Below are 13,576 nucleotides of genomic sequence, written 5' to 3'. Positions count from 1 at the left end.
CTTAGCTTTTTCTCCTGGACAAAGAGCTATATGGTTACATCATATATATCGATAAAAGCTGCTAGAGAAATGTTACCTCATATGGTCTACAAAAGGGCAATTGTCTATTAAAGACGTAGTCTATCATTACATTTACAGATCTCTTTTTACATGTAAAGCCATCTCTTTATATCAAATCTGGGTTGTGTTGTAGATTTTTATAGTTGTGGTCTTATTCTTGTTGCATTCAGTAAAACTGTTGTCAGTCATCTGACATTGTGTCTGTCCATATATACAATGCCGTCAGTCTTAGTCTGCTGGCACCATTTCCAATAATGGCACTGGCTGGGTAGGAATGACAGGGGTTCACTACTACCCCGTGATTACATTTTCATCAAGAGGGTAAGAGGGTCTAGAGATGGGTGGGCCCAGGAATAGTTTTTTTTTGTTTTGCTGCAGATTGGCAGCTGTATTAATTTTTTTAACAACATTTCTTTCATTTTAAAAACAAATGGAAATAAAATGGGAAATTTCATAAAATTCCTGCTTCCATTTCAAATGAATGCACATTCCTAATGAGCTCTGATCTCCCTGAGATATCAATTTCTCTTCTTCTTCTTTAGACAGAGTTGACGTGTGGCATGTATTTATCTATGGGAAAAATGCTTAGTAAATAAAGCCCTATGTGATCAGGGCAACCTGATGATATCACAATGTGCTCTGACCTCTCTGACATTACTGAATCGAAAGAAACTGGGATTCTAAGAGTCGTGATTGTCATGAGCACATGGAAAGTGTAAGCTGAGATTCATGGGGTGCTCTAGTGTCTGTGGCAGATATTTGAATGAAATTGAATCTATGGTTCAAAAATTATTGGGGAGGAGGGGACACCACTTATGGAAGGGGACACAGTCACACAGACATGTTGATCTTATAAGAACATTTTTCTTGTAGGAAACTAGGATAGAAATCAATACAGAGTCTAATCTTCTGAAGTTGTCAAAGATTTTTTCCTAGTCAGTTTAAAGGAAATAAGCAAGTGTGGCAACCTCCTAGTCAGCCACTAAAAGGCCCTCGATTCCTGCCAGCTCAGTGAGAGACATCAGTCCTAGGCAGCCCCTCCGTTGAGGCTGGCTGTGATTGGCGGTCTCAGTCTACTTGGGAGGGGGGGGGGGGTGGCTAGAAGTAGAAGCAGTGTGGTCAGTTTGAATTGGTCTTTGGAAAGTGTTTCCCTGCTAAGTTGGGCCTACTAACCCAACTTAGTGAACTTGAGTTTAGAAGAGACCCCCCCTCTCAGTGCACTCCCTGCCTGAGAGGGTCTGCCTTATTTTAAAAAGAGACTTTATTGAGATTTTTGGATATTTGGTGACTGGAGTAAAACCTTGAACCCTTATGGTGAAGGTAGTTCCTGGATCCTGAGGACAAGGGCTAAAGATCTATGAGCTATCCTTCTACCCATAGAAGGAGCAAGACCAGCGACAGCATCACCCCAGCCAGAGAGAGAGAGCGATAGAGATAGAGCGAGAGAGAGATTTAGAGAGAGAGAGAGAGAGAGATTTTTGGAACTGCAGAAGGTTTCCCCTTTTTGTTGTGAGGAGGATTTTGATCCATCCCTCTTCTCCAGGAAGCTGGGCTGCTTTAGCTGGTTTCTTGCATGCATGAGACTTTTCCTTCAGAGAAGTCACATCTATTGAAAGTTCAGGAAGAAGGAAGATGATCAGGAGACCCTCAACAGGATCTCTACCCTAAGGAACCAGGACACAAGCGACAGAACACTGGATTCAGGTAAGATTTTTCCAGGATTCAGGGGATTTCCCTAACCCACCGGGACAGTTTATACACTGAGAGGAAAAGTGTTAAGCTCCCTCCCAGGAACTTAGCACATGAGCGCAGAACCCAGGAAGACAGTGTAAATATGCCAATGGTACAGTTTCATTTGTGGAATCCCTATTGGACATTGATGGAAGTTTTTGAGATAATCAGTACATTTTATTTGACTACCCAGTTTGTGTCCAGCCTGTTTGTCCCAGCAGCTAAGACAACTACAGAGAAATACACACACTTAAGGAGAAGTGCACCAGTGCCCAGGGCACGAAGGCCTACCTTCATCCCCATAGAAAAAACTCACACCTTGGGATCTGCAAGAAGGGGGAATGTGCCTGTGAAGACCGCCTCAGATAAGAAATGTTTTTATGGTCCTAGGGAAGCAGTAAAATCTCGGACAAAGGGTTACACAAGAAACAGCAGCAAGTACAAACTCTGTTAAGGCATAGACTTACTAATTCATTTCCGTGAGTTATGGCTAGTAATTTCATTGAATGACACAAAGAAATGCAGCAACACAGAGGAACATGTAAAGCAAATTCTCTTTAATAACCCTGACGCCCTTCTTTAATAGGGATTGTTGAGGACATAGTTAGCGATGTATTTTACTGCCAGGAAAGTCTCTTCGCAGGTTGGTTTTATTTGCGACTCCGGGAGGACAAAGCCATATCTGCCGGTGTCACGCAGCTCGAAGGTGAATGAGTACTTAACTCCCATGTCGTAAGCCCAGTCATCAGAGCCGCCAGCAGCAAGATCTGCAGCAGGAAAAGAAAGAAACAGAAAAAGTCATGAAACACTAAGAGAAGTCATGAAACACTAAGAGAATTACATCTGAATTTATAACACAAAGACTACCCTCTCTCACAGTCCTTCCCCTTTAACAGGTACACGTAAACTAGTCCAGATTTAGTCTGAACCATAGTTTATGCTCACCTGGGAGAAAGGATGTTTCGGGATACAGCAGGGCCCCACAGCCAGACAGATTTTCGGGATGGCCATAATGAATATGCATGAGATCAAGTTGCATATAGTAGGTCTTCGGTGTATCTCATGCAGATTCATTGTGGGCATCCTGAAAGCCTAAGTGACTGTGGGGGTCCTCTAGACCTGTCTGGGAAGCCCTGGGATGAAGAGTTATCCTTTAAGCACACACACACACACACACGCAGACATGAATCAGCAAACCTGGCTGGCCCTAATTTTAAGCAAAGTTTGAAAAATGAAGAAGCTCAGCAGCAAACACGATTGATGGGGGAGAGCGAAGCTTAAGGGGCTTCAAGAATGGACACCGGCAGCAGAAAATAACCCTTCAGATTAAAGTGTGGCGGTTGTGCTGAGGGGGCTCCATTCAGTTTGAAGAAAGGAAAGAGCACTCCAAAAGGTGCTCTTAAATCCTCCTTTTTATTTAAAATGCTGTGGTCACTTTTTTGAGAAATCCCATTGTTCTCCAGAATGTGGTTTGTTTACCACCTGCCATGGAGAGAAAGACAATGTGTGAGTAGGGCCAGGTTTACCCCAAATGTCACCCTGTGTGGATTGTTGATAGCACCCCCTCCCAACCACCATTCCCTTCCCCTTCTCCCTCCTCCTCCCTCCATCCTGACATGCTCTCTTCCCCTCTATCCTTCTTCCTGGCATTATTCCCCCTTCTCTCCCTACTCTCTCCAGGCAGTCTACCCCTCCCCCCTCTCTCCTGCATTCTTCCCTCTTCTCCCTCCTTCCATCTATTTGTTCTCCTGTTTCCCTCCCTCAACATTCTCCCATTTCTCTTCCCTCCAGCTATTCTCTCCCCTTTTCCTCCTCACTCCAAGCATTTCCTCCTTTTTTCCCCCACCTTTGTTCCTTTTTAGCATTCTCCCCTCCCTCTCTCTCCAGGCATTCCCTCCCTTTCTGTCCTGCCCTTCCAAGCTCAGCGGCTCCATTCCTCCTCACTCAGGGCCGGTGCTCCTCCTGTCCTGGATCCAGGGCTGCTTTAACCACTTATGTAGCGCTGAGAAAACGTCTGTGGATGGACCCATTTTATTTTTTCCAGCTTGACTCCCTACAGCCCCCATCTCACACCACCCACTCGTACCCCCAGCCAATCTAACACTCCCCACCCAATCGCCGAGTCCCTCTACCTCAGTCCCTGCTCAGTCTCCTAGACCCTACTCTCACCACCCAGTCCCAAGTCCCAGCTCTACTCCCTACCTTCCAAATCTCTGAATCCCTACATGCCCCATCTTCTCCCACAATCCAAATACTGTTCTCCCCCCACCAGTCTCCAACTCTTCTCTTTCCTCCCCCCAAAACAGCCTGAAACAAGTCTCTTCCTGTGCTTCTTACAAGTATGAAAAAAATACTTCACAAAAGAAACTCCCCACATCAAATAACTGTACTTTCTGTATATAGTAAAAGGATTTTCATGTTCATGTGGAGATTTCTTTTAAAGAATTTAGCTCACTTGGAAAATTTGTATGAAGTCAATATTGAAATGGTTTGTCTTGCTAACATTTGGAGATAGTGGACAAACCCCAAGATTTAGATTATTGCCCCCTCTCCGCGGCTAAATTTTGCTGGGCAGATTGTTTCTGAGGAGTGCATTCATTTCAAACAACATAGACAATATCAATGACATTGTCTATGTTGTCTATAAATCAAATATTCCTGAAGAAAATGGAGGGTGGGAGACTCACTGAGACCTCATATGTTGAGTGCCCAATATCTAGGCTTAATGAGAACTTATAGTGGCGCAAGCTTCTCCTTATGGTATAATCATAGGTCTCAATGAGCTAAATTTTACGGGACGCTTATGGATAACAGCTGTCCCAATGCACTAATAGTCTCAAGAGTGCTGAAAGAGTTGTACTTAACTTGCAACTTCAATAACCGATGTCAAGTTGGCAAAAGCTAGTGAAGGAGATGGTAAGGTCCGACTTCTTTCCGACACGACGTGTTTCGGAGGGGAAACCTCCTTCCTCAGGGGGTCGGATACCACCAAGTCCATGCTCAGCCAGCACCAGTGCTGCCTGGCTCACTGGCAGACCAGCCAAATGTGTGATGCCAGTGATGCCCCTTTATTTATTTATTTATTTATTTGCCCCAGGTGCCAGCCTAGTTCACCCTACCCAAAGACCTGCCCTGTGTGTGAGGCAAAGAATGACTCCGAGAAGTCTGAGTATATTTTGATGATGATAATGCATGAGGCAAAAGATGGCTAATTCATCCATTCGATTGACTTACAGTACAGCATATGCTATGCAGCCTGGTGGAATCAGAGCACACTGCTTACTCTTATTCTTCCTCTCCACTTCCTTGGAGAGATATGAGAAGAGTTATTATCAATAACCAACTCAATGAAATAACTTAGTCAATAGCCACCCTCCAGCCCTTGGTTTAGTAAACTGACTTCAGTTTATATTTGCACTTGGTTTCCATTTAGACTCCAGACAGCTACACTCGCTCAAGTGTACTCTGGTGCTGGCTAATGTGTACTTGTCTGGGCATCAAGCAACCATTTTAAAGTAAAGGTCCAGATTAATTGTATTCCCGGTCAATAACAGGCACATAAAAATATCCCTAACAGAGTGGTTATCTGTCCTGGTTTACATCATGCCTTCAATTTTTGCAGAAACAATGCAACATTAAAACAGCTCAAAATGATCTAAGAGCGCCTAGAGATTCTGCTACTTCATGACCTACACAATCCTGCCCAACACTATCTCGGGCCCTGTAACAAAATTTGGATGTGTGCAAAACAACTGGAAGCAAGTGGTCCCATTGTTGAACATTGGCCTGCACTGTGGAACTTCACTGATGTTCCTAATAATTCCTCGTTGGGAATTCTACAAGAGCTCCATATGGTTTAGATTGTCCAAGGAATATTTCATTCTCTATAAATTGCTTTAAAACCTCACCTGGATGTTGTTCTCATTTTTAGAAGTGGAAATTCAAAGACAACCCAAAGTGTGGTTATGGCTACCTAAATCAGACAATGGATTATATCACAAACAACCTCGAAAAAACCGTAAACAAACAACTCACTGAATACCTTGATGACAACCACATTCTTGCACCTGCTCAGTACGGTTTTCGGAAATCTCACAGCACTGAGACTCTTTTACTCTCTCTGTCAGACCATATACTCAAAGGTTTCGAGAAAGGACAATCTTATATTCTCGCCTTTCTTGATATCTCCTCTGCATTTGATACCATCAGCCACTCCATTCTCCTACAGCGATTAACTGAAATTGGCATCACAGGGGTTGCCCTCAATTGGTTCAACTCCTACCTCAGTAACAGAAATTTCAAAATTCAGCTAGGAAACCATGTTTCCAAGGCCATACCCCTCAAGCAAGGTGTCCCACAAGGTTCATCCCTCTCCTCAACCCTTTTCAATATCTACATCTTACCCCTTTGTTACCTCCTTTCCAGCCTCAACCTCCCTCACTATATATACGCTGATGATGTTCAGTTGCTCATCCCCATTACTGACTCTCTTTCGAAAACCATGGATATCTGGAAAGATACTCTCCAATCCATAAACAATCTCCTATCTTCCATCCACTTAGCTCTCAATACCACTAAAACTGAAATCATGCTTATCTCACCACAAAACCAACTTAACTCCTCCCCCCTTCCACACATCCCATTTGCTCAACAAGTCCGTGATCTGGGAATCATTCTCGATGGTCACTTCACACTGAAGAAATTCATCAGTAATATACTAAAGGATGGATTCTTTAAACTTCAAACCCTTAAGAAACTTAAGCCTCTTCTTCATCCCCCAGACTTCCGTACGGTCCTACAAACTATTATCTTTGCCAAAACCGACTATTGTAATTCCCTCCTCCTCGGACTACCGAATAACGCCATCCACCCCCTTCAAATACTACAAAATACAACAGCCCAGATTTTGACCAACACACACAGACACGATCACATCACACCGGTCCTAAAAGATCTACATTGGCTCCCCATAGCCTCACGTATACAATATAAGGCTCTCTCTCTTGTTCATAAGGCCTTGTACAATCCCGAAATGAATTGGTTTAATGACACTTTCCGATATCACCAATCTAATAAACCCACTAGACACATTCATCTTGCCACCATGCCCACCACCTCGCCTAAACTCTACAAATTAACCTCCACGAGAGCCCGTGCGCTATCGATCGCCGGGCCTATCCTCTGGAACACAATGCCAGTCGAACTTCGCCAAGAAGAATGCTCAAAAACTTTCAAGCGAAAGCTTAAGACCTGGCTCTTCACCAAAGCATACACTTAAATTCTCCCTGCTCTCATCTATGTTCCCCCCTTCTCTGTTCCCCCCTCGACCTTGTTTTTCACTAATAGTGGGTGAGTCTCCCCTCTCGACCTGGCTTTTCACTAAAGCATTCACCCAACCTCCCCTCCCTCCCTTCTGTGTTACCCTACCCCCCTTCCTATCTCTCTTCCCCCCCTTCTCCTCTCCTTCTCCCCCTCCCTGCACATTTGTTAAATTATGTTATTCCCTATAATTGTACATATTGTATATACCTGCAAACTTTGCCTACAATAATTTATTAACCTAACTTTTTTCTTCTGTCACTTTTCCCCCCCTCCTTTTTTCCTCTTTTACCCTCTTGTAAACATGTTATTTTAATTTTAGTTTAAATCTTTATTTCCCCTACCTTTCCTTTACTCTCTAGTTATAATGTTTCAATATGTTTCAATTGTATTATGTTAAACATGTTCGATGTAAAGCGCCGCCACAGGCACTAGTTTCATGTTACGCTGTGAACCGATGTGATATCATTGATGAATGTCGGTATATAAAACTTTTAAATAAATAAATAAATAAATAAATAAATAAAACCGTACTTTATGGCCACTCACAGGCAGTTCAGACTATAAATTGTGCTACAACCGAAGCTATCAACAGCTTACAGATTTGTACATACTTGGCATACGCCAGAAGTATATATTTATGCAAGAACTCTATCACTGAGAAACAGCTTTGTCAATATCTGAATTATAAACTGTGACTCATCTTGCATCTTGTGTGAAATCACAATTTTTTTTTTTTTTTAAAGGAAAGATCTGTTTGTGCTAAGAAGTAGATGCTTTCAGGGTCCAAACCATCTCCATATAGGGGGTGAGGAGGTCACAACTGGGGCAGCGCATCACCCCCAGATCCCAGTGGTATGGCCCAGGAAGAAAGAGTGGAAGCTGAGGGGTGGGCTGGCGACCACTAACCTCTTCTTTCAGTGGCTTTTGGAAGACCCTACCTCTTCAATGCGGCAGGATTTGCGGCCTGCCCCTGCAGTCTTCATGTTGTTTTTGGCTTGTGCCCCTTTTGGACCATGGCTGACTGGTAATTTTATTTTTCCAAAAAAAAATATATATATATTAAAAGAGTGGGGGGATCAGTCCAGGCAGGCTTCCAATTGTAGGCAAAGGCCTGGCAAGCTTCACTGCAAACGGCAGCTCCTGGTGCTGCTTCTCGTTTAGTCCGTGCCCCCTTCCCTCCACCACAACTCCCGGTTGCAGGGTGTTGCTGGGGCATTTTGTGTGTGTCTCGGTGTGGGCCGTGTGGTGTCCCATCCTCCCATGGACATCAGTTCTGTGAGCCGGTGATTAGCTGCCTGCATGGGGCCAAGACCCGTTCCTTGCTTGTAAGCTATTAATAAAAATGGAATGGAGACCAACAATGTAGTAGGGGGGTGGCCACCTGGCTCTGCCCCCACCCACCCTAAAGTGGCAGCATTGGACAGCTTCTTCCTAGTTGTGAATCTTCTGCAGTGACTATTGGGGAATTGCCCATCGTGACAGAGATGAGCCAAGGACATTTGTGCCTGGTGGCTGGGTTAGTACTTTTTTTTGCAGCCACGTAATTTGGCCTGGGATACAGAGTGAGAGTGCCAGAGAGGGCGCCTTTTGGCTTGCAAGGCCGCCATGTTAGGGTCTGACCAGTAATTTAAAAAAAAAAAAAAAAAAAAAGGGGGGGGGGGGGGGGCCTGCTACTGTAAGCTTGGTGGCTCTCTGCTCCAGATGTGTGCTATGTGCAATGGCTCACCAAGGTTTGCTGAGGTGCCTGGTGATGAGCATCTGGTTTCCTCCTCCCTTCACCCCTGGATGACTTCGGATGCCCTGCCAGACTTCAGCTCAAGTTAGGGTCATAAAGGCATGGCTGTGGCTGCCCATTCTGGCTCTGCTTCTCTGGGGAGTGCTAGGTGGGGGGTAGCTGAGGCATCTCTGTCCCTATCACCCCCTTCAAGTGGCTCATCTGGTGGCCAGACCAAGTTGTGGTTGTTTCAGCATCAACCACTTCCCAGGGCTCGTGTGTGTGTGCAGCTTCAATTGTGGGCCCAGATAAGCTGATGTGCGCCCATAGGCAATAGAGGGAGAGGGGAATTTTCCCTCCTCCTCTTTCCTGTGGGGGAGGGACAGAGGGAGGCTATGATCCCTCCTCCCTGCTCCCCCCCCCCCACCTTGCAGTCACAGCACCAGCTCCGATGGCAGCAGGAATAAAATAGGAGAAAGGCAGCACGGAGTCTTCCACATCCCTTTCATGCTGACAGGACCCTGCGGCACTCTGTTGTCTCCTTCTGCATGGACTTCCTGCAACCAGGGAAACCTGTGTGAGCAGCGAAGCTCTGCAGAGTCCTGACAGCTCTGAAGGGCTGTGGAAGGCCCTGAGCTGCCATCGGAATCTGCACTAAAGAAATGAGGCAGCAGAGTTTGATTTAGACTTAGGCAGCAGTGACAACACTCCAGCACCAATAAAAATTTGGTATGGGATATAGTTGCCTACATTGCCTATTTCTACATCCAGTCCTGCAGGAGGCCCAGGTATGGTCGACTGCTCCAGTGCTGGGATACAAATTATTGCCCATGGGCATTGTGGCTGGGCAGTATTGGTTCAGTAGTGGCAGCTAGTTTTGCATGCAGCTGGGAATGGAGTGCATGGGGTGCTGCAGGAAAGGTATACTCTGCTGGCTGTCCTCTGAGTCAGTATGGCAAAGTTAGTTTGGCAGCCATCTTTCAATTGGCCTGGAACTCAGCCATTTTGTTTCCATCTCTCGTGGCCATTTTGTGTTTGTCTGTTCTCCAGGTCCAACATAGCTAATCATTTGGTGGCCATCTTGCAATTGGCTCAGCTGACTTAAGCAAGCGAATGGAGCTGCAGCCTTCTAACAAAGCAAAGTTTTTGGTGGGCAGCAGTGGTTGGATTCACAGCTGGTAATGGAGATTTGGAGCAGACGGCCAATTTCCCTCCCCCAGTGTGATTTTGTAGGAAGGGCTGGCAAGAACATACACTGCCCCCCTTTCTGCCCAATCTGGAAGCAGTGGGGCTGAGGTGAGCAATGATATCAGATAAGGACCAAAAGGCCCATCTAGCCTACCCAGTAGTGATTTTATCCAAAGTGCATTAAAATTTCTACATGGAACCCAACCCCCAATCCCATTGTGTTCTCTTTGAACTGCATCTCCTGCTCCATGCAAGTTTCCTCATGCCATGCAGGAAGCACAATGCAGCCATATCACTACTGCCCTGGGTTGCAACTGTTGCTTAGTGAAGGCTGCAGCGTTCTCTTGTAATCCTTGCACAGACCCTCCAATTCCAAGCATTCGATATGATCAGGTAGTATTTTTCAGTTTTTAGAAGCATCATACTGTCTCTGGTCGGTAATGAGGCACATAGGATGGCTGCTTTTATTGCCATTGTATTTTCTCATTCACAATGTCTAGGCCTGTGTTGTCTCAGCTGGTTGTTCCACTGTTTCGTATGGGGGCTCCCATCTGCAGCAGGGTCTGGTTGTTCTGTCACTTGGATACTAGAAGCATATCTGTTTGTTTCATGGCTTCACGTTAACTCATGATGGTAGTAACGCTTTTGGAAATCACATTCTAGTATATCATGCCCTCTCTGCCTCAGCCAGGCACATTGATGTTCTTCTCATTCAGGACATATATATAGGCTTGGTAGTCAAATGCTCTTAGGTTACTGATGTGATGCTTTCTGCTGGGTTGCCTCTATGGTGACCCTTGCATGGTTTTCTGCATGTCATCTCGCCATTCCTCATCTGTGTGCACCTAGTCCACTCGGCTGCATCATTATGATTGAGGTCATGTGTTAACCCCCTTGCTAAGTCAGCTGGTCAATGGTGTTGACCAGTCTGCAGCTTGTCTCAGCTGGTTGTTCCGCTGGCTCATATAGGTCCCAGGTTTCTATACCCAGTGACTGCTGGTCATTCTGCGACTCTGACTCATTTCGGGAAAAGGCAATCTCTGATTGTTCCATGACTTTGCCCTAGGTTATGTTTGTGGTAATGCTCACGAATACGGGGTGCCCTACTGAAGTTCATACCCTGGATGGCTATCATTGGGCCTGCCCCGAGAAGTATGATTTGGTATCTCTTTCCTCATTCTCTGTCCGCTATCCTGAAATGATTCCCATTCAGGACACGTATGTAGGCCTGGCAGCCAAAACTCCTCAGGTGGCTCACGAAAGTTTTTTTTTCCCCTTGTAGATGGTTTTTACAGGATGGTTAGCATCCAGTGACAGGCTCCTTCACATTCCCTTTATTTTAGCAGCTCTTGTTCTCAGCCACACTGTTATGATTCAGGGCACCAATGCCATGGCACCCACTGGAGATGCCCTTGAGGGGCTCTAGGCTTGAGACATGTGGTCCATTCAAAGTTTACCATAAAACCTTTTATTAATTTTCTCTGCTATGTACGCCTTAAACTTTCAAGTGTTTTAATTGGGTGTCTTAAAAGGTAAGTCTTCATGTACTTGGAAAAATCTTCAGTGGAGCTTGGGAAGTATGTATTTCACAAAAATGGTTACTATTTTCATTCATTTAGCATCAGTGGGGATTTGTACCAATAGCTCGCTTTCTCTCGTTCAGCTTCCCTTTGGTAGTTTCCCATATGTGAGTCAGGCAAACAGCACAGGAATATTGCATCTCTCAGGCCTTCCCCATGCATTTCATTTGTTGTCATCCTTTGTGTTAGTTCTGTGGAAGCTAGGAATGATCCTGTATAGGTTTTCACTGTGCTGACAAAGAAATCCTCCTTCCTTGTCAGATGGCACATTTCTTTATATTCAGGATTGATTTGTTGTATGCAATTGACTTATGCTGCGACCATATACATCCAATAAAGATCTTCTTTTTCAAATAGCAGTATGATACAGGGTTCTTACAGGTACAGTTAAAAAAAAAAATAATAATTAAAAAAAAATGGGGCTGGAGGAGGGGGGAGATGGGTTGAGGGGAAAGGATGGGCAATAAATGACGGGAGTAGCTGGCTTGTTACGGCGGTTACTACCCCAAACCAAATATCCAGATTACTACCTCCACCTTCCTCTATTCCTGATGCCTTTCAACTAGCTTGATCACTCCATTCTTATACTTCACTTTCAATGCATATCCAGCATAGTTCTCTGCTTCAACAGCAGGGGAAAAGAAAAACTGTTACTTCACACATCCAGCAGAGCTCTCTGCTTAAACGGCAGGGGAGAAGAAAAAAGGGTTCGCACTCACAAAGCGGGGAGTAGCTGGCTTGTTACGGCGGTTACTACCCCAAACCAAATGTACCTGATACTTCACTCTCAACGCATATCCAGCATGGCTCTCTACTTCAACGGCATCGGAGAAAGACTGATACATCACGAATTTCCAGCATAGCTCTCTGCTTCAACGGCAGGGGAAAAGAAAAACTGATACTTCACGCATATCCAGCATAACTTCAACGGCAGGGGAGAAGAAAAAAGGATTCACACTCACAAAGCGGGGAGTAGCTGGCTTGTCACGGCGGTTACTACCCCAAACCAAATGTGCCTGATACTTCACTTTCGATGCATATCCAGCATAGCTCTCTGCTTCAACAGCAGGGGAGAAGATAAACAACCAATAAGGGCTGTATAACATAATCTGGGTAAAAACAAATAAGCATGGGTGTAGCTTGCTTATTGCGGCGGTTACTACTCCTACTACCTCTAACTAATCAAGCTAGATATTTCACTTGGATGCAGCTCCTCCACCGCTCTCTACATTAATGGCGGGGGTGGAAGGGAATTAGAACCAAGAGCTAAGAGAAACAGATAAGTATGGGAGAAGAAATGAGGGAAGCTTGCTGGGCAGACTGGATGGGCCATTTGGTCTTCTTCTGCCGTCATTTCTATGTTTCTATGTTTCTATGTAAATAGGCTGGGGGTAGGAGGTGAGTTGCACTTCTCATGGTTGTGGGGTTCTTATCTATTTTCTAGGATCTTGTAAAAACACAAATTCAAAATAGTTTGCACTGGTGGGAGAATTGGTACTCATATACTCGTAGGATGCAGATGGATAAACTATATATTTTGCAGTGGATCTGAAAAAGCAAACTGGATCTTGAAATAGTGTTAAGACGTCCTGGCCATTGTTTATAGCACGAAGTGCAGGCTTTGGGCTATTATTATGTTTATTTTGTTCTCAGATTGTGATATAACTTCTAGTATAGACTATGCCATTGATAACATGTAAGTAATCAATCACTGGAATCATTGTAATTTTAATGCCCACCACTCCTAGCACCGGAACGTCAAGCAATGATGCATATTATTAGATAATTCTTGTAGAAGGCAGTGGCATCTACTGAAGCAAAAGGCATGCTAGTATAGCTTCCCTGTGATAACTTATCCTGGGAAAAGGTAATTTTATGCTCTAGTAAGAGAAATTTCAAGGTAGAGAGGAAAGTGTAGTGACTGGGATCTTCCAGCAGGGGCCACAGTAGAGTGCCAGTAAGGAAAGCTTAGGTTATCCCT

At 44.8% G+C, this 13,576-nt stretch overlaps 1 protein-coding gene across 1 annotated transcript in view; it reads right to left on the bottom strand.

Annotated features, from left to right (window-relative positions):
- Positions 1 to 2,327: 2,327 nt before the first annotated feature.
- The window catches only part of LOC115099446 (carboxypeptidase B-like), a 57,738-nt gene continuing 46,489 nt past the window's right edge, over positions 2,328 to 13,576 (bottom strand). The window contains exon 11 of the mRNA XM_029617097.1: positions 2,328 to 2,558. Within this exon, the coding sequence (XP_029472957.1) occupies positions 2,371 to 2,558 (188 nt within the window). The 3' untranslated portion in view covers positions 2,328 to 2,370. The remainder of the gene's footprint in view (positions 2,559 to 13,576) is intronic.

This window comes from Rhinatrema bivittatum, chromosome 9 (assembly GCF_901001135.1).
Source record: "Rhinatrema bivittatum chromosome 9, aRhiBiv1.1, whole genome shotgun sequence".
NCBI lineage: Eukaryota > Metazoa > Chordata > Amphibia > Gymnophiona > Rhinatrematidae > Rhinatrema > Rhinatrema bivittatum.
Note: the sequence above shows the minus strand (reverse complement) of the source record. Positions and strands in the feature narration are given on the sequence as shown.